This window comes from Abramis brama (assembly GCF_963993115.1).
Source record: "Abramis brama genome assembly, chromosome: 25".
NCBI classification, from domain to species: Eukaryota; Metazoa; Chordata; class Actinopteri; order Cypriniformes; family Leuciscidae; genus Abramis; species Abramis brama.
Genome location: NC_139987.1, coordinates 16,033,781 through 16,054,838, shown reverse-complemented (window position 1 = coordinate 16,054,838; position 21,058 = coordinate 16,033,781). Strand labels below are relative to the sequence as shown.

The 21,058-nt window shown below is 39.2% G+C and overlaps 1 protein-coding gene across 1 annotated transcript; it reads right to left on the bottom strand.

Moving 5' to 3' along the window:
• Window positions 1-1,689: 1,689 nt before the first annotated feature.
• jhy (junctional cadherin complex regulator) lies at window positions 1,690-20,044 on the bottom strand. Its single transcript, XM_084105203.1, has 8 exons — window positions 19,397-20,044; window positions 14,691-15,219; window positions 10,688-10,792; window positions 8,800-9,371; window positions 7,643-7,928; window positions 5,988-6,074; window positions 5,338-5,472; window positions 1,690-2,107 (listed from the first exon to the last, which is right to left on the bottom strand). Exons 1-8 carry the CDS (start codon window positions 19,732-19,734, stop codon window positions 1,922-1,924), a joined length of 2,238 nt encoding a protein of 745 aa, XP_083961329.1. The 5' UTR covers window positions 19,735-20,044; the 3' UTR covers window positions 1,690-1,921.
• Window positions 20,045-21,058: the final 1,014 nt, after the last annotated feature.

Below are 21,058 nucleotides of genomic sequence, written 5' to 3'. Positions count from 1 at the left end.
ATCCACCTTGTTTTTTCGCGCGGTCATTTGTAACTTGAATGTGTCTGGCTTCCGGTGTCATTTTGATTTTGCCTGTACAAAAAATACTGCTTTATATTGCAAACTTTAAATTGTTATCATATTATTTTAATTTCATCATCATGAAACACACCGGTTAGTAGCACAAATATATAAGTTTAAACCGTTTACGGCACTTTGTTATTCTTCTAGCTATTTACCAATAGCTAACGTTAGGCGCGAATCGAAAGTTTAGCACGTATTTTAATATATATATATATATATATATATAGGCTATATATATTCCAAAATAAGGTGGATAATAACAGTGATAATTTAAAAAAAAATACAGTAGAGTAGCCTACTTTCTGAGGTAGGCTACCGTCCGATGCAGACAGCAAGTGTTGCTATGGTTACCTCCCACTCAAACCCGATTTCTGTGCGCGAAACGCTGTTGACACGAACTATATGTGCGCTAACTTAGACTGTGTAAAAAAAAAAAAAAAAAAAAAAAAAAAAAAATCTTTTTAACCTGTTTGAGTTGGGATAGGTCTTGATTAGGGAGGCCACAAACTAATTCGCTCTTCAGTTTTAATAAATAAATAAATAAATAAAAATTGCTCGTCTTAAAGCATATAACTCAACAGGTGTCCTTAAATAACCAAACATGAATTTCTATTAGAAAATAAATCTAAAGCTGAAAATTTTAGATTAAATATCTACAATGTTAACATGTGTAGCAAGGGGTTGCTCACGTTTATTTGTAGCGTTATGGCAACAGTCCTTTAAATAAAAAAAACTCTAACAGGGTATGTGGCACACTTCCATCCTTTGAAAAGCAATTCATGTCGTTTTCAAAACGTGATTCTGATTTAGCCGGGGGAAATAAAACACTGCAAGAGAATAGGCCGTGCGGAAGGTGATCAATTAAAAGATTAAGCGTTTTGCAACACATGGACGCATCTGCATGTTGCTCTAATAGCAGAGCCATCAGCTCATTTTCAGGGGCCTGCCGCCTCCTTCAGCACTGTCCACAGATCAAAGCCTGCCTCAGTCTCCCAATCCGTAAAAAGGGATGCTAATTCAACCTCCTTCATGTGCGGTTGAGAGAGACCCCTTCAATTAACTGATTTCAATGGCAGGAAACACAGAAAGAGAGAGAGGAAAAAAAGATGCAAAGAGAGTCGGTTTGGAAAGGCAACATTTCTCATTAATTCAAAAGGTCCAGCATTTATTAGCCTCGCCTCTGAGGCTTAACACTGAAAACGCAGAGTATCAAAGCAGACATGATGGGTTAAATAGAGGCTATAATCTAATTAAAATATTACATAGGAGTAAATAGCTCTTTGATAACGATCTAAAGCTTCCATTAAAGAAATAGGTGCTTGAGCTTGTTTTAGGGGGAAAATTATCACTTTAAATACAGAAAACAAGTTTGTGGGGCTCTAATAAGGGAGGCTTCAAAGTGTCATCCTTATTTGACCTATTTTTTTCTCTCAGTGAAAGAAAAGGGCAGGCGAAAGTGGATATAATCAGACTAATAGCCAGGAACTGACAGAAAACGGCACGTTACACTGGGTTAATGGTGCATCCAGGTGTGCTTGAAGAGATTGGTGCTCTTGTGCACAGACCTATTGAAACAAGGGGAAAACAGCAGGATAATGCAAAGCCAAGAAAGAAAACCCCACAGCATTTCATTCTAGATTTCTTTATATATCGAAAAATAGTTTTTGGAATCAGTAAGCAGTGGATTATGTGCTACACACCTGTTCCACTTTCAGTGCTTTGCAAATGAGCAGGATTACAAGTATTAGGTATATATACAGTACACACAAAGTTAAAGCAAGGAAAAATAAGGATTCTATAGAAGCGCAGTTAACAGAACTCATATGCCTGTTGCATCTTAGTGAATAAAGGCTTTAGATTAAATGGCATGAATGTTTCTGAAGCGAGCCACGGCACGTTTCTCATCCTCGTGCCGTCTCAACATCTCCAGAGTGGCCAGATGGATTGGGTCCGTTTCCTGAGGATTCTGGGGCTGCTCTCCGTTTCTGTCCTTTGTCTTTGGAGAGGGTTTGGGCTTTGCAATAGTTTTGGCATATTCTAAAGCCTGGTCAAAATGAAAATCGCAAAAATGATTTGAGATTGAATTTATATATACAGTGAGGAAAATAAGTATTTGAACACCCTGCTATTTTGCAAGTTCTCCCACTTAGAAATCATGGAGGGGTCTGAAATTGTCATCGTAGGTGCATGTCCACTGTGAGAGACATAATCTAAAAAAAAACCCAGAAATCACAATGTATGATTTTTTAACTATTTATTTGTATGATACAGCTGCAAATAAGTATTTGAACACCTGAGAAAATCAATGTTAATATTTGGTACAGTAGCCTTTGTTTGCAATTACAGAGGTCAAACGTTTCCTGTAGTTTTTCACCAGGTTGGCACACACTGCAGGAGGGATTTTGGCCCACTCCTCCACACAGATCTTCTCTAGATCAGTCAGGTTTCTGGGCTGTCGCTGAGAAACACGGAGTTTCAGCTCCCTCCAAAGATTCTCTATTGGGTTTAGGTCTGGAGACTTGCTAGGCCACGCCAGAACCTTGATATGCTTCTTACAGAGCCACTCCTTGGTTATCCTGGCTGTGTGCTTCGGGTCATTGTCATGTTGGAAGACCCAGCCTCGACCCATCTTCAATGCTCTAACTGAGGGAAGGAGGTTGTTCCCCAAAATCTCGCAATACATGGCCCCGGTCATCCTCTCCTTAATACAGTGCAGTCGCCCTGTCCCATGTGCAGAAAAACACCCCCAAAGCATGATGCTACCACCCCCATGCTTCACAGTAGGGATGGTGTTCTTGGGATGGTACTCATCATTCTTCTTCCTCCAAACACGTTTAGTGGAATTATGACCAAAAAGTTATATTTTGGTCTCATCTGACCACATGACTTTCTCCCATGACTCCTCTGGATCATCCAAATGGTCATTGGCAAACTTAAGACGTGTCATGTGCTGGTTTAAGCAGGGGAACCTTCCGTGCCATGCATGATTTCAAACCATGACGTCTTAGTGTATTACCAACAGTAACCTTGGAAACGGTGGTCCCAGCTCTTTTCAGGTCATTGACCAGCTCCTCCCGTGTAGTTCTGGGCTGATTTCTCACCTTTCTTAGGATCACTGAGACCCCACGAGGTGAGATCTTGCATGGAGCCCCAGTCCGAGGGAGATTGACAGTCATGTTTAGCTTCTTCCATTTTCTAATGATTGCTCCAACAGTGGACCTTTTTTCACCAAGCTGCTTGGCAATTTCCCCGTAGCCCTTTCCAGCCTTGTGGAGGTGTACAATTTTGTCTCTAGTGTCTTTGGACAGCTCTTTGGTCTTGGCCATGTTAGTAGTTGGATTCTTACTGATTGTATGGGGTGGACAGGTGTCTTTATGCAGCTAACGACCTCAAACAGGTGCATCTAATTTAGGATAATAAATGGAGTGGAGGTGGACATTTTAAAGGCAGACTAACAGGTCTTTGAGGGTCAGAATTCTAGCTGATAGACAGGTGTTCAAATACTTATTTGCAGCTGTATCATACAAATAAATAGTTAAAAAATCATACATTGTGATTTCTGGATTTTTTTTTTAGATTATAGCCGCTTTCCGACCAAGTAGTTACAGGAACTTAGTTCTAGGAACTGTCCACTTCTAAACAGTTCTAAGAACTACTCTCCCCCAAACTCGGTTTTGCTGTTTGCGTTCGCACTGGCCAAGTGGCCATAGGAACTGGTAGGAGGGGTAAGGGAGTGACGCAAGCACGGTGACTTTTATTTTGACGGCGCGACGGACCTTTATTTTGGCGGCGCTGAGAACGCCAGAGCAAACAATGCTCACATTCTCTGTGTTTATTAGTTAGAGATCTGTCTAACAGTACTGTTTAACATGTTATTAGATAGAACTGTTATAGAAAGTAGACAGTATATGAAAAAAGGTTATTAGCCTAACGTTATGCCGTGTGGTTGATGTCCAGTGTTGCTAGCTGGGCAGATAAACATAATCATGTTTGGCTTGGTCCCCTCAAAGTTGCGTTGGATTTTCTCTTCAGCATAAAGGTTTAGAGACCCATCTATCACTGTTTTTCATGTTTGTATAGTTAGTTTATGGAGTAAATATATAGGCTATAATCTGTGTGTTTACATTCTAGCTGTTTTAAAAATGGCGGGTGCTGATGTTCCGCGTGCGTTCGGTCAATCAGCGAACACTAACGTCACGGGTAGTTCCTATAGTGCTGGTTTAGACCCTACTCTGAAGTAGGACCCAAATTAGTTCCTACAAATGGAGTTCCTAGAACTAAAATCGTTCCTAGTTCCTGCGGTGCGAACACGCCGACATCCTGGTACTTTAGCCAATAGTTCTAGGAACTGTGAAAAGGTTCCTCCGGTCGGAAAGCGGCTTATGTCTCTCACAGTGGACATGCACCTACGATGACAATTTCAGACCCCTCCATGATTTCCAAGTGGGAGAACTTGCAAAATAGCAGGGTGTTCAAATACTTATTTTCCTCACTGTATACACACACATAAACCACTCTGGATGCAAGATATATGATTTACGAATTAAAGGAATAGTTCACCCAAAAATAAAAATTCTGTCATTAATTACACACCCTCATGTCTTTCCAAACCTGTAAGACTTTCATTCATCTTCGGAACACAAATTAAGACATTTTTGATGAAATCTGAAATCTGAATCTGAAATCCAAAATTTCTGAAGAGACTCGATCGCTTTATATGATGAACAGATTGAATTTAGGCTTTTATTCACATATTCATATATACATCAACTCGCACATCAGTTGTGGTAAACGAAAACTCAAATAGGTTCATTCTTGTGTGTTACGCAGAACATTTGAGCTTCCACAAAAAAACAATTGACCCTTTTCACATTTCCAGGTTCTTCAAAAGCAAAGGTGCGCGTGTCAAGCAGGTTCAGTTGAGGTTCCGTTTATGTTCGCTGATCAGTTTATATGTGAATAAAATCCTAAATTAAATCTGTTCTTCATATAAAGCGATCGTGTCTCTTCACAAATTTGGACTAACGATCTCAATTCATATGGATTCGTTTTACGATCTCTTTATAAACTGTTTTAAGGCGTCAAATTGTCAGTTGAGTACAAACGGAGGGACAGAAAGCTCTCAGATTTCATCAAAAATATGTTCCGCAGATGAACGAACGTCTTACGGGTTTGGAATTACATGAGGGTGAGTAATTATGACAGAATTATAATTTTTGGGTGAACCATCTCTTTAAGTAAAGCTCATGTTTTCAGAATGAGATTCTCCTTTACCTTCCTCCTGGGAATGGTGTCCTTGTTGTCACTGCCCACTGGGTCCTTGGCCGACAGAGATGGAATCCTACTTATCTTCTTGTTCTGTTCGCGGATCACATTTGAATACAGCTTCTGTCGTCTAATTTTCTCTGCCTGACAGCAGTGAAAGAAAGAGCAGCAAGATTACAAAAGGGAGCTTTAATTACCTAAGCCATTTCTCTCCTAAGGCCCCTCTGTTTCTTTGTACATCCATCCATGAAGCTACTCAACAGCTGCAAATAAAACTCATCATCCCTCCAGAATCAGTGTTAACACCTCTCCCAGGCTGTGAGCGGTAAAAAAACATAAACATTTTACATCAGCCGAGCTCTTTTTGCTTTTTGAGGGCTATGCTCATTAGATTAGTTGGTCCATTTCCATTGTGTTCAGAAACACAAGTCTTTTAAATTCATGAGGAAATGAAAAGAGGGGGTTATTGAGACACAGCCATACTTGACAATTGGACGTAGCAATTAGGGATTAGCTAAATCAATATTCAACAAAGAGAGCACCAATTATCCATTGAGTCTCTCATACAACTCCACACACAAATTATTCAGATTTAACAACATTATTTATGAATATCGTCAGATGCTTAAGTCTTTATACAATCTGAAGTGAGTATTTACCACAGCTTCTGGTATTGTGTTTGTAGGTCCAAGACCTCCAAGCTTCACCTCCTGTTTCATGCATTTGTAGTCCTTTAGCGTATAAGCCTGAGAAGACATTTTGTAATGCATAAATACTTATGCACTATCCACATAACTGTTATAAACAGCAAAGATATTGTGAGAAAAAGTAAGAGAAACTGTCTTGATCTTAAGGTGCACTCATGCAACAATCCACAAACAAAAGCACTAATCAGGTCAGGCTCCTTCAGGTTCTCAAGGCTCAGCCATTGGTCATGGACACTGCAGGATGGCTGTTTTCCACTCTGATCTGCTTCCCCTTGGGCTGCCACACTAGCTGTTTTACAAATTTATCCCATAATCCTATGAGACATGATGGCGGGCACATCAAGGTGAGGAGATCAAGCTTCTCCCAGGAAAGCAATCTGTTTTATGGTGTAAGAACCGTATAATCCGGACACAGCATCAAGTGGATGTGTTCCATGACATAATGACCCTTAAATTGTGACGTCTTCATGCAGCACTGAACACTTTACTGATCTATGTTATAAAATTCTGTTCTATTTACTTCAAACCTCTATAACTTTCGTTTTACTGTAAAACACAAAAGAATATATTTTGAAAAACATCTCAGTGTTTTTTAATCCATTTAGTACAAGTTTTTGTCCATACAATGAAAGTCAATGGGGTCCAAAATTGACTTTCATTGTATGGACAAATAAATGATGACGGAATTTGTATTTTTATGCGAACTATCCCTTTAACACTCCTTCAAGTGAATGGACACAACTGTTGAGTAAACTTAAATATTCTATCTATGTAAATAGTGGCCGTCGCACGTTGTTGTTGAGTACGTCTGCTCCTAAGAGAGACTTTCCTGCAGAGCTCAAGGTGCTAGAGGACAAAGAGGCTATCATTAAATGCAAATCACCATCTTACCAGCCCTGGTCCGCACAGACGGGGGTGCTGCTTAATCACCTTATCCTCTAACGCTTTTCAATGTCGTCTTTGTGACCGTGCCTTATATCATCATCTCATTGCAATTAAGAGTGTCTTCAATTACTTATACAATTAACCTGCTGTCTGAATCGGCCCACACAATAATCGTTACATCTGCACCAGGCCCCATTGAGATACTGTCATGGCAACTTAAAGATGGTTACTAAGTATAAACAGGACGTTGTAGTCATTGAGCTATTTGTTTCTATATTGCTAATTATTACAAGAATTGTGCCATGTGGTTTTAAATCAGTTTTTTTTTTTAAATGATTACTTTGATCAATATATTATAAATGGAATTTTATATCTGAAATGTTTTCATATGTTTTAAATATTTCAAATCTATTTGAAACAATGTTTTTAGCTAAGTAGTGTCAGGTTGTAAGATGCTAAAAGTGTCATACTAGACAAGGGGTGTCCAAACTCAGTCCTGGAGGGCCACTGTCCTGCAAAGTTTAGATCCATCTTGCCTCAACACACCTGCCTGGAATTTTTCTAATATGCCTAGTAAGACCTTGATTATCTGGTACATGTGTTTTAATTTAGGCTGAAGCAAAACTCTGCAGGACAGTGGCCCTCCAGGAGCAGGATTGGACTAGATACATGGTACATGAACGCAAAGCACACCGATTCTTAAACTAAACACATATACACACCTTATAATTTGTTTTAGCCTTCAGCTGTCTGAGTTTTTCCATTTGTGAAAGGTAACCTTCTGAGCTGCTTCTGTGGATTGGATTCCGCTGCTGCTCTGATCTATCCGAGCCGAGTTCTGTGTCGCTGCCGTTAGCTCGTCCTATAGGGGGCAGCACCGTGTAAGGAGCAGAGATCTGCGTTGGGGGCACAAAGGGTCCCACGCTCTCCTCATCATTGGGCAAAAGCTCAGGTGGATAGTGGCTGGCCTCCACTTGAGGAGATGTGGGCAATTTTAGTATTGGTATCCTACAGAAACATGGAGCACATCATGAATGCCAAGGCTTAGGGAACATGTTTTGCATATTGCATGCTCTAAATTCATTATTAAAAGTTAACACCAATAAAAAGCTGCAGTGTGTAATTTATGTGGCATTAGTGACACCAAATGGTATTAATAAATTTAAAAAAAATTAAAACAAGTCAAAAAATAAATAAAATGACAAAAAATGTATATTGTTCATGGTAAAAGTCCTTTTTTAATAAATAAATACATAAATATCATTAAGTATTTTGGATAGAAAATTTACTCTCTGAACAAACCTTGCCTTGGTCATTTTATATGACATTTTAAGAGACCACACTCATGAGTGTCTGCAGGGGTCCTCTCAATTATATAATTTCCTGTTTTATGTATTTTTTCTGCATGTTGGTTGCATAACAAGGCTTTGTTGGTGTGAAGCCATTTTGTTACAAAAAGAAAATTATAAGAAATAATAATAAAAGATCATGCCTCACAAATCATACTTCAGGATTTCTTCTTAATAATTTATGATAATTCTTTTTTTCCAGTGTGACCCCACAACAGTTGTATCACCCTGGCATTTTTTACTTAATGCTGCCAAAAAAAATAATAATAATTTTAAAACATTCTTATTATAGAATAGGTTTACTGAAGTCATGATATGTATGAATTGTATGTTTAATCCATTTTTTTTAATATAAATTAACAGGTAGGACAAAATATGAACATCAAACATCCACATTAAGCAGGACTAAAAATGACACACCTCAGCCTTAAAAACAATATAGGCTAGTGTATGAACAAACTATGAATATGCATACTTGATACTGTGGGTTCATGTTGGGATACTTGCATAAAGTATGTTTGTGGACTTGCCTGAGTCTGTTGTGATTCTTGAATGATGAATTTTCAAATGCATTGGTAAGAGGTTTCCCAGCATGCCTCTGGGGAACACTTCTGTCCACAGCGTATACAACTCCAGAGTGGGGGGCTGGGGAAGATACAACAGCTTTTGGAGCTAATCCCATCTGCCCTTCTGAATTGGGAAGCACAGAGTGATAACCTTGTTGTAAAAAGGGTGGATTAAACAGATCAGGCCTATCCCATTGCAGTGCTTGAGAAACAAGCGTTAAAATGGTCTCTTTCTGGGAAAGATTCAGTGGCTGTGCTGGATTGGCAGGTGTGTGGAGGTTTATGTTAAGTTTGAAGGTTGCTGGAGCATGACTGTGAGATTGAAGTCCAGACTGGTGTTGTGGTGGATCATGGGTGTAGACCACTGGAGTTTCCTCAGGGTCCTGCGATAGTTGATCAACGCTGATGACATGTCTCTCTGTTAGGGGTTTAAGGTGTGCTCTGGGTTTGGATTCAGGAACCGGTGGCTTGAGCTGATCTTGGTGGTTGCTGGTTCGCTCCCTCCTCTTCGGTTCTTTCCTCTCTTTATGGCTCTGCTATAGTTAGGGGAAAAAATAAAGATTGATTTAAAATCTCAAGTCAAGTAACCTTACAATACTTACAATACAGATTGTTTCAGAGTACCTTCACAATCATAAACAGGAAAATTACAGAATCACTGATGCAAACTACATCAAATATGAGACAAATTCAAATTAAAAGGACAATAGTGTCATTATTCAGCTCAAGTCAGTTCAGAGTTGGTGAAAAGTTAATCAATTATGAAGTTCAAGTTCAATTCAGCTATAAGCAGCTCTACAGAAGACAATAGTGTCGTTATTCAGCCCAAGTCAATTCAGTGTTGATTCAGTTCAGTTCAATAACAGTATCGCAAAATCCATCAGTTACAAAACAAATCTGATTCAGCTATAAAACAGCTCGACAGAAGACAATAGTGCCATCATCTAGCTCAATTCCTTTCAAACTTTGTTCTCATCTGATACACTGTCAGTGCAGTGTATTTTAAAACCCTACTAAGCAAGGCAAAAATCTGACCAAAGCACTGAACGGATTCTGCGTTAAGATGACGAAGCTAAATTCTGGATGCTGTTTTTCAAAGTCTGAAGGCACAAAAAGAATGAAATTAGAATAAATGAAATACTTTCCCCAAATATGATGAGGGCTCTTTAGGCAAAATCCATTTGCACAAAATAATGCCCCTTAAATATTACATTACAAATGCAAGCATAACAAAGGTTTAGCCAATAGTGTCCCACGCACTCTAATTCTAACTATTTCAGGGCAAGGGCTGAAAGAATCCATCCTATTGAGCAGAGATATGTCCTTATATAACCGTGGCTTCGCAGCTATTGTCATGAACGAGAGGAAAGAAAGACAGGAGCATTTATATAATGTTTCTTTGTGGCGAGCCTGGCATGCATGGGGGACCGACGGACATTATTCTTGTGAGGTCTGGAACTGTGCCTCAGCATGTAATGCCTCTGATTTAGCCAACACCAGCTTGCACCATTCTTAATGGGAAAATATTTACACTCCTCTGCTTGCCGGCATTAAGGTGACCGTTCAAGTGCTCAAAATAATGATGCTTCTCCATTCCCCCTCTTTCCTCGGCACAGGCTCCTTTTCAAGACATTTCAGAGGCTCCATTGTGCCTGAACAACTCTATCAGAAATTGCGTCCATCACAGCAGAAATGAAATCCCGGGTGACAGTGTGCCCACTGTGCAGACATTTTCATCTTGAGAGGAAGCCCTCGCAGACTGTTATGCATTAGGCCAATGGGTTGTGCCAAGCAGCCCCACCTACGTCTGCACAGATAGAGATGGATGGAATCAATAAAGTGAGCTCTCTACCTTCAGTTTTTGTGTTTTTTGGAGCCACATCAGCTCAGGATCCCGGACATTGTCTTGACTCTCCGGGCTACGAGCGCTGATCGTCTCGTAAGAGGTTTTCCTGGGCTGTGGGAAGAGAAGAAAGAAGGGTCAGGGGAGTGACTGCTTCATAAGCCTCCTTTTAACAATTCACCTGTTGCCATGTAGATGAAATGCTATTATTTCGCCTCACATTTTTATTCAAGTATTGACTGCAAACAACAGGGGTGAACTGTGCACCGAGACAGCGAAACAAAGACATCCGTGAGAATGAGAAGAAATGGCTGGGCGATAAATTACATGCTGCTTTTGGTGTAAACGTGTGCTGACAGTTGTAATTTATCATCCACCTACTCAAAAACGGCGCTGACAGCCAGTCAGGTTTGTCAATAAAATTATTTGACCCTGAGTGTCTGGCAAACTTAACAATTCAATTGGCTTTTTATGATCAACTTTTTATTCTTAATTACTATCCACAGCTCCTCTGAGCCGACCTACATGTGTCAAGAAGAGTGTTCTATTGATTCTCTTTAAAATGACTCTCTCGGAGATAAGTGTCTAGATACATCCACGTTACATCAGTGCACTCTCTCAATTTTTCTTAATGTACCCGTTCAGAGGCGGAATATCTACAGCTAATGCTGTAATGAAAATCATTTAGTAAACTTCCAGTCACTTTGGCTGCTGAGGACAATTCTCACCGATCAATGGTATTGACAGCTTGCGGCGTCCCTGAATGCATGCGGCTAATTCTGAAAGCGTGAATAGAGGAAGGTCAAAGAGACACATGAAGCTGTGAGTGGATTGAGTTGTAACATATCCATCAATAAACAGGCAGCCATGCTGGTCTATGTATTTAACGAAAGGCCATGTGCGCAAGGAACTGATTTGTGAAACACTAGCACCAGTGGTCTTCAATTAGTGGTTCCAAAAAGATGGATGGATGGATGTTTATATTTTTATACAGCAATTGGACTGTGTGAAATAAAGTTTGGAAATCGCACCAAAAAACAGCACTGCAAAACAACGAGCAGGCAATGCGCAAATCTTCATAGCAGCGATCCTCATTATAAATGAAAATATCTATCGGGGCAAAAATGTATTGCAATATCCGTTGTTTGTTATGCTGCACGGTTAATAGGAGGCTGCGCATCCAGCTCATTTTCCTGTATCGGGCAAGTATCATTTCGAGTAGAGAGATTGAGCTGTGCTGTAACAGGTGTGTGAGTAGCAGACATCACAGACCTGCCCTTCATGTCCTCTTAGCCGCAGCAGGCCACAACCTCTGCCCCATCCACGACCACTGCCTTTTGTCTGCCATTTTAATAATCTCAATCAAATTGAGGAAATGATCAAACAAAATTGCATTTTGAGCTTCATAAGCTGTGTAATATCTATTCTGTTAAATTGGGGCCCGTAATTGCCTCTTGGGGCGAGACGTGGCACAACAAAGTCAGACGATTGGAGCTTGCCATTTTCCTCAAGACTGGGAAACACAGCTTTTGCGATGAAGACTTCAAAGGGCCGCAATTCTTGAATTGCATTTGGTTGCTATTGTGACCGCCCAGGCAATCTTGATTAGGTGTTTACACTGAGGTAGGGTATACAGTGGCAGAGAGCCGCGGAGCCTTGGTCTAGAGCTATTAAGAGATTGTACATTATGTTTCTGGCTTTGAAGTGAGGGTCTGGGGGATGACGAGGGATTGGGGCTGAGTGCAATGGCAGAAGATTGCACTGCTACTTCTGTCTTTATCAAAGGGGTCTCTGCTGGAGCTCATCATCACTCCCACACATGCCGGTAGGAAGTTGGTGCATTATGAGATTGTGTACATTTAATAACACGGCTAATTATCGGGAGTTAGGGGTTTGTGAAAGAGTAAATAGTGGCTTTTTAAAAGCCCAACAGACGCTCTGATAATGATGTCGAAAACTGATGGGAGCTGAGGGGCTTTTTATTCCCTTTGAAGGAAACGGGGCCAGAAAAAAAGGGCAAAAGTAAAGGCTGTGTATCAAATTTACGAGCAGGCGCTTAGCTACATAACGAACGGAAGGCATGAGGTTTTGTGCTCTCTCATAGTAGGCAAATGACAAAAAAAGCAAACCTTTAACCAAGTGGCCAAAGTATTATGATTGCCCTTCATGTGTTACGTAGCACTGCAAAAGCCTTGTTGTATGATAATCTGCCACGAAGAACTGATTTCTTGAAAGAATTTAGACGTTCACGTTTAAGAATTTCCAAGTCTTTCATTCTAACGTAATTTTAAAAATCAATATCAATGTTCTGTGCAACAACAACAAAAATACTGATATATTTCATATCATTATTTGTGCCCAGGATGGTTTAATAATCATATTTCCTTACCTGGGGAAAAACTTGATCTGACTGATTTTTTCATGAACAAACAAACATTTGTTTACTCTCTTGGAATAATACAAGGAATTTCAAGTATTACAACCTGTTCACAATGAGTTATCCATATCTGTCAATCCTTTTCAGTGGCTTTTCAGAAAAATCTATACAGGTTTACATCTCTTAATCTTTTAAAATGATCTTGACTGAAATTTACTCTCATACAGAATAAAATAAACAAGGCTATATAGAAAATTTCCTTTTCTTCTTGGGGAAGTTGCCACTTTTTTTTTCGAGGGATGTGAAATATAAATAAACTCAAAATAAACATTTGTCAATGAGCCGCATCTTTAAGACTTACAATGCTGCCTTGTAAATGGAACTTGACAGTGCACCATATTTCTTGGAAAGACAATGCGCTGAATTCATACCAGGGCACCATCTAAAGCGGGGAGAGCTTTGCTCTGTTTACCATGTCACAATGCTAACGGCTCTTCACTATGCTAATGCAGCTGATGTGAGACATTAAGGTGGGACTGGGCTCAGATGGGCTGGGTAAGGTCTTAAATTTAGCAAATACACATGAGCCACAGTGTGCAGACAAGCCAACCCTGCCAATTATACCCTGGGCCAGGTGCACTGATAACTAAGAGCCTATTGGTAACCATGCCCCTCTGATGTTCTTAACAGCCACTGTTGTGCAGATCAACTCATAATAGGCACTACATAGACAGACATGATTCATTCTCTTCTCTCTGCTCCATCTGAAGACTCTGTGTCTGCCAAATTAATTTCCGTGACACAGGCAATGTAGTCTCCTTAAAACCAGGAGCAATGAAAACACCAAGGTCACTTATTCAGATTAAAAGATAAAGGTCAGATCATGATATGGCCTTGTTTGTGCATTAAAAATTGTGAATATTTATATACAATCAAAAACATAAGGAATGTCTCTAGACTAGATACACTGCATATTTACAACTTGTGATATTATGCAGTTAACTTAACTTAAATACTTAAGTGCTTGTAACTTCAGATAACTTAAAAACTTTATGGCTTCTAAAAAAATATAAAAGAATACAAAAATGAACAAAACAAGAATTATAATATAGGCCTACTACTGAAAGCAATGACATTATGTAGTTATTAAAATTAATGGTGAATTACATTAAAAAAACGATAGCGATACTTCATTCAGGATATTGGGTAATTAAAAAAATTATTTTATGAATGGAGTCATCATTCGCATGAAAATGTCTATGGAATAACACTAGCCTTGGGCCTAAACCACCCAATATCTGACATTGAGGACGCTGTGACAGTATGCTGTGTTAGTCCACCCTCTAGTGGTTAGCCATGAGACTTCAATTTGGTCACCAATGCTTCCAGTCAAATACAGTAGTCAACATTTAAAGTGGATCAAAACCTTTCATCAAAGTTGTACATGAATTTTGAACAATACCCGTTCTTGTCTTAGGACAACTTTGATTAACTTGTTTGATGTTGACACTTCAAATGTTGACTATAGTATATAGTATATGGTATAAGCTAAATTTAATCATGCAATTCCTATAGAAGAGAATAAAGAATGTCGGAGAGAAAAAAAATAAACCTATTAGTTCCAAAAATACTTACTTGCTTTGTCTCATCTGGTTTATCCTTATGCTGATGAGCTTTCAGGTAAGACCCCTGCTTATGTGTGTTGATACCAAGAGTTGCTTTGTTACGCTCCACAATGTGTTTCTTATCTCTGACTGGCGTCAGATCAGAAAGATGTTGTGATCTTGTCTTCTGGGGAGAAACTGATTTGACATTCAGATGCTTTCCATCATTCCGTGCTGTGCCTTCAGAGGACATGCAAGAACTTTTTGATTTGGGGGTCTCGGGAATGTCTTCCTGTTGTGGGTGCAGGTGGAAAGGAGGTGAAGGTGGCTGGGATAAAGCATTTTCCATCTGAGCTGTGGGTGGATTACTGACAACGACATAATCTTGCCTGCTACCTAGAGCAAAGTTTTCCAAAGGTTCAATACTATCTTCAGACCCCTCAAACGAGTCGAGAGAAAGTCTCTCATTTAGCTGGTTGAAAACCTGAGCCCCTTCCTGATTCTTCCTCCAGTTTGGATCGTAGCGCAAGTACGCGTATTCATCTTCAGGGGCAGTTTGTCTGAAATATTTCAAAAAGAGTTAAGAAGAAATAAGTCATAAACACTTAGCTTTAAATTGAAGAGCAGCCTGGGTACGTCTCATTTAGTGCTTTCGGCATTGTCAGTAAGACAGTCTGAATGCCTCAAACAGCCATCAAAACACAAGGGAAAAAAATCAGATACACTTCTCAGCCGAAGCGAAATGGTAATAGCGTGTTCTATTCTCTCCCCCCACCGTCTTCTCTTACCTCTAATGACTATGGGTCTGAAGACCACAATTTGGGGATAGTTTTGCAAATGGCTAATTCAAACATATGAAATAGGTTCAAACTACAACCTAATGTGCTCCTAGCATCATTGGATGAAAAGATCTCATTAAAATAATTAGAAAAGTGCCTCTTTGTTGTGTGCCTCTGAATAGTATAAGATGCTCTTCACATCCCATGATGCCAAATACGAGGCTGCCTGGATGCATGGCACTTCAGCCAATGAGGGCAAAGGGCAAGGAATGGCTCTGTAATGATTCCACCGACATGGTCTTGAGAATGCGCCGTGGGCCCGCAGCTGTGACAGGGTCGTTAACATGCAAAGTCTCTCTTGTGTTAATATAAATGTGTCAGAATTAAATCCAATAGGAAACACAGACTCGTTTCATCCTGAATGCGACACTTGAGTGTCTTTAAAGACAATGTGTGCAGTAAAGAGGATGTAAACTAAATGGGTAGTTATTAGCTTCAATGATATTATGTTAAATATTGCTGCACACCATTAATTCGCAGGATTTCATACTTGAGCATGAAAATATTATGAGGGAGCTGCTTCGCTTCAACAATAAAGTCTTTGTCAAGGTTCGCCATAACCATTATGAAAAAAACTGTGCATGGGGTTAAGTACCTCTTCAGCGCATCGGCTATCAGTCTGCAAAAAATTAAAACAAACGCCTCCCGTTTTTATCCCGAGGAAGATTTTGAGTGGCGGACACAACAGTTGGGCTGGAGATGAAGGAGTGGAGACAGATGCGGTGATCCACACTTCAGATTCCAGCAATCTGTGTTCCGGCAGCGCAGAGAGCTCGTTCATTCATTGGCAACAAAGCAACTGCTTTTTAACAGACTGCTGAATGAGACCTTATTGTGGTAACATCCTGCAAACTAAAAAATCTAATTTTCCCTAAATGAGGGTACTTGTTTGGAAAGTACAAACATTAGTGGGTATTTCGGCTCAATTAAAATGCAAGCGCAAACATCATTTTCAAAGACTGTCATTATCTATTAGACATGCGAATAAAAGCTGTCAGTCATCTCGGCTGTTTGCAGAGCAGCTAAACACAAAAAAACTCAGTCATTTTTTTTTTGGTGATGTCTTTCATTTAGTTTTTTTCAGGTATAGACCTTATTCAGAGCAGCGCCATGACAGGTATAAAACCGAGGCTGTTAAAGGGATAGTTCACCCAAAAATGAAAATTCTGTCATCATTTACTCACCCTCAAGTTGTTCCAAACCTGTATGAGTTTCTTTGTTCTGCTGAACACAAAGGAAGATATTTGGAAGAATGTTTTAATCAAACAGATCTCGGTCCCCATTGACTTTCATAGTAGGAAAAAATATATACTATGGTAGTCAATGGGGACCGAGATCTCTTTGGTTACAAACATTCTTCCAAATATCTTCCTTTGTGTTCAGCAGAACAAAGAAACTCATACAGGTTTGGAACAACTTAAGGGTGAGTAAACGATGATAGAATTTTCATTTTTGGGTGAACTATCCCTTTAAGGATACACTTGTTTTCAGTGGCATCTGCTGTAAAAAGCTGTGTAAAGCTCCTAAATCACTTGACATTTTCCACAGCTTACATTGTCTGAAGTTTTTTGTCAATTTAAATTTCTTGGAAATATATTTTTGCAGTGTTTCGTCAGCAGAACAATCCAAAAACACATTAAATAACAGGACACTCACTGAAGAGATGTATGTCGATCCCTCAAAGCCTTGATTTAATTCCCGTTAAAAATCAAAGACAGCGCTGCTGTGAATAAGGTTTATTGGCGTTGTTTATTCAGTTTATTTTAGCAACAGAAGCTAAACCTGACATTCAAAACAGAGGGACATTCGATAGGCAATTCACTCTCATTGATACACGGTTCTTAGCCTACATGAATGCTTGTCTGTATTGCCTTTTTTAGTACATTTAAAACATTTTACCTAAATTTCACATGTGAAAAATAGATCATTAGCAAATGGAAGACACACCAAAAATGAGACAGTTGTGATCCTGGAAAGTCTATTGCTTGGCTCATTCTTCTGTACTTTTGACATCTGGGTCACACCTAGTTACAGGTAACTTTAAAGCAGCTGACAGTAAATATTAGATGTGCAACTAAAGCAAAAGGTAACTTTATTAAGATCATAGACTGAATCCAACCATACAGAGGTTATCAGGTTGCTATCAGAACTGTTTCTTCTCAAGAACTGAAAAAAATGAAAGAACCCAACATATTCTTTAATTTTGTCATCACCAGCACACCAGAGGCCTGTTGCATGAAGCTAGTTGAACAAACTCTGAGTTTCATAGTAGGTTTAGAGTTGACAAAAGCAAACAAATACAACCTGGTTTAGATCAGGTTCACAACTCTGTCAACTCAGGTTTAATCCAGAGTTTGCAATTACATCGGAAGCACGTGCACCTGAAAGTGCAACACATGCAGCGAACAGCCAATCACACAGAACATGGAGAGCATCGGTTTAATTCAATTTTCATGAGAGCGTCAGCGCAATTCACTTCTCTGTCGAAGATTTAGAGATAGTTATGAAAAATGTCATAAATTTAAATGCGTTTACAAGTCAGGAATAAACACTGTTGCTGCAGTGAAAGTTTGAGAAGGCAGCTAAAAGAAAACATCAGACTATATCAATGCGTTTGATATGAGTTTAAATAATAATTTATATCGATCCACAACAAGCTCAAAATAAAATACTTAAGCTTAATCATTTTAAATGCTCTGTGTGTGTGTGTGTGTGTGTGTGTATATATATATATGTATATATATATATATATATATATATATATATATATATATATATATATATATATATATATATAAATGTTAATGCTAATTTGTATATTAATTGTCAATTCATATAATGATTATATGGATATACTAATATTAATAATAATTAATAATAATTAATTAATAATTAACAGAAAATGACAAATGCTGCTCACTGCAGAGCCATTGGTGGAGTGTGACATCCAGCTCCCCTAGACGTCCAGAGAGGTGGAGCTGTACGTCATTTGACTCAGTGGCCACCACTTGGCAAAAGACAGACAATTTTTTAAGATAAAGGGGGATACATCAGAAATATGTCACTTTGCTCACAGCTGTTTGATCTGGTTTTGGTTTGCGATCTCTAACCCAGAATAAAACCTGCTCTGGAGCAGGTTAGCTGTGTAGCATAAGTCCATGGTGATGAACACAGCTAAAAACCAATCCACCTTCTCGAGCCAGAAAAAACAGAGTTTGCTCAAATTAATCTCAAGCTTACCTGGGTAGCAACTGAAACTGGCTTCATGCAACAGGCCTCTGAGCTTTGGGAACTGGATTTGCTTGACAGAGAGCATATTATGACAACAGATGTATGAAACTTCTACAAAAGCATTTAGGAGTAGTAAGGATGTTGTTTATTAAAATACAGCACCGACTTGACAAACAGCCATCTGCAATTGCGTAACTCACAAATTACATGGATATTAACATTAGGATTTTAGAATGTGTAAGGGTCACCATTCCTTGCAAACTTCAAACCATTTTTTAATCACTGTCTAATTTACTCACCCTCGTGTCATTCCAAACCCGTTCCTTTATTTATTCTGTGGAACACATAGAAGATGTTTTGAAGAATGTTGGTAAAAAAAAAACAGTTTTGGTTACTACTGACTTCCATTGTGTGGGGGAAAAACGCTGACATTTCTCAGAAATATCTGCTTCATGTTCCACAGAAGAAAGAATGTCCATCTGGTTTGAAAAGACTGAGGATGAGTAAATGATGACAGAATTTTAATGTTTTGAGTGGACTATCCTTTTGAAAATATCCAATATCAAATATCCAATGTAAGTTAGTCTTTAAATTAATATGAGGTCATAAAGCCTCCTGTATAACAATTATTGGAGGTGGAAATAGCTCTGTAGCACTGTTGTTTTACCTCAGTGGCTCATGTGGTCCCTTCACCCGTCTTGGTTTCAGATCCAGACTATCATAAACATCAAGATGCTCTTCCTCGCTGTCAGTCTTAGCACAATGTTGTTTGAAGTTCTCAGCAGAGAGGAGGTCAATGCGCATCTGAAGCTCTCGCTGGTACTCCTTCTCCTGCACCAAACTCTCAGTATCTGACTCTAGGGAATCACACATCAGCTGTAAATCGGGCACATTATCCCTTGGACTAGAGTCTTTGGTCATGTTGAATTTTACTTTTGACTGTTTCAGCGCCTCAGGCCCGTTGAGCTCATGATGGCGTTGTTGCTCAAAGACGATCGTCTTCATGTCGCAAAATCAACATTAGGTGTGATAAAAACAGATTTATTTTCAGTTTAATTCAGCAATTAAGCGTCATTTTCGTTAAATGTTGAAAGTTCATTCGGTTGTTGACTGACTGACGTTTCAATTCAGCTTTGTGTATCCCATGTTATTAATATGTGCAAAGGCTTCTTAAACACTGACAATGTAAATCAATTCTGCAGCATCAAAACATTACCTCATACACAAATCCATAGATATGCTCCAGATTTGATCATTTTTACCTGCGATCTAACGTTATATCGAAAGATGAGTCGTTCATTGTCAGGTAACGTTTCGTTTGCTGAACTGTTGCCGTGGAAACCTAGACGCCACGGTTGTCCGCGCATGCGCAGAACTATTTCTAGCACCTGATCTTAGAAACATGATCTTAGAACTTAGAACGAAAGACTTGCAGGTTTCTCATTATCAGTGTAAACGAAAATCATATAATTAATTTAACATGTACATATGTTACATAGTTAGGCTACATAAGGAAATCTCATGGAGCGTTAAAACAAGTAACACGTGCACTACAGCTTTTTTAAACATTCATGGCATTCAAGGTTTATTTTCAAGCTCCAATGGCTGATTAGCGTTGAGACTTTAGTATAATACGGTGGCCGAGAGAGCTCAACGCGCTGCAACTGAAGAAAACACATGCAAATAGAAAAAACACCCGCAAATTAAGAAAACATCTTCATCAGTTTCACAACACATGTGTGCTCCAAATACTCACAACACAACCAAATACAGAAACGCGCTGCAAAAGTTAACAACACAAACAAATACATAAACGCGCTGTAAATAGGACAGAACACAACGGAAATGTTTCCGGGGAACCCAATAAGTGACGGACGGACGGCTGGGACGTGCTTGCTCGTGAGCTTTACCTATGCCCTACTCTCTTAAAAGGGCAGACGGGAGAGCCCTTGAATTGGCCACTTTGGAGGGAGCGGGGCACTTGTGTGCCATGTTGATGAAGGGAGCAACGAAAGACAACGTAATTTCCTCATTATTTTCACCTGGGATGTTCCCATGACAACGCAGCGCGTGTCTATCAGCTGAATAGCTGTTCTTACCAGAATAGTATTATTGCTGTTAACATAACTGTTCCAAATAAATATACATTTTATACAACAAAGTTTTTAAAATATGCGTTATATCTGTGTGTGAGTGTCTCAACTTTAAAACTTGCCATCTCATATTTGGACCCTAGCTGCATTCTAACATTTCTTATGAAACTTATTTTAACATAACATGACAAAATGTGTACAATGTAACTGATGTATAGATTAATGTCTTTCCCTCA

What these genes read in the sequence shown, in the direction of transcription:
- jhy (XM_084105203.1), bottom strand. Translation starts at nt 19,734, where the DNA reads ATGAAGACGATCGTCTTTGAGCAACAACGCCATCATGAGCTCAACGGG. An exon ending in GGACCACATGAGCCACTGAG is followed by an intron (nt 15,220 to 19,396) that starts GTAAAACAACAG and finishes GAAATATTTCAG; the next exon opens with ACAAACTGCCCCTGAAGATG. An exon ending in AGGCTAAAACAAATTATAAG is followed by an intron (nt 6,075 to 7,642) that starts GTGTGTATATGT and finishes ATGTCTTCTCAG; the next exon opens with GCTTATACGCTAAAGGACTA.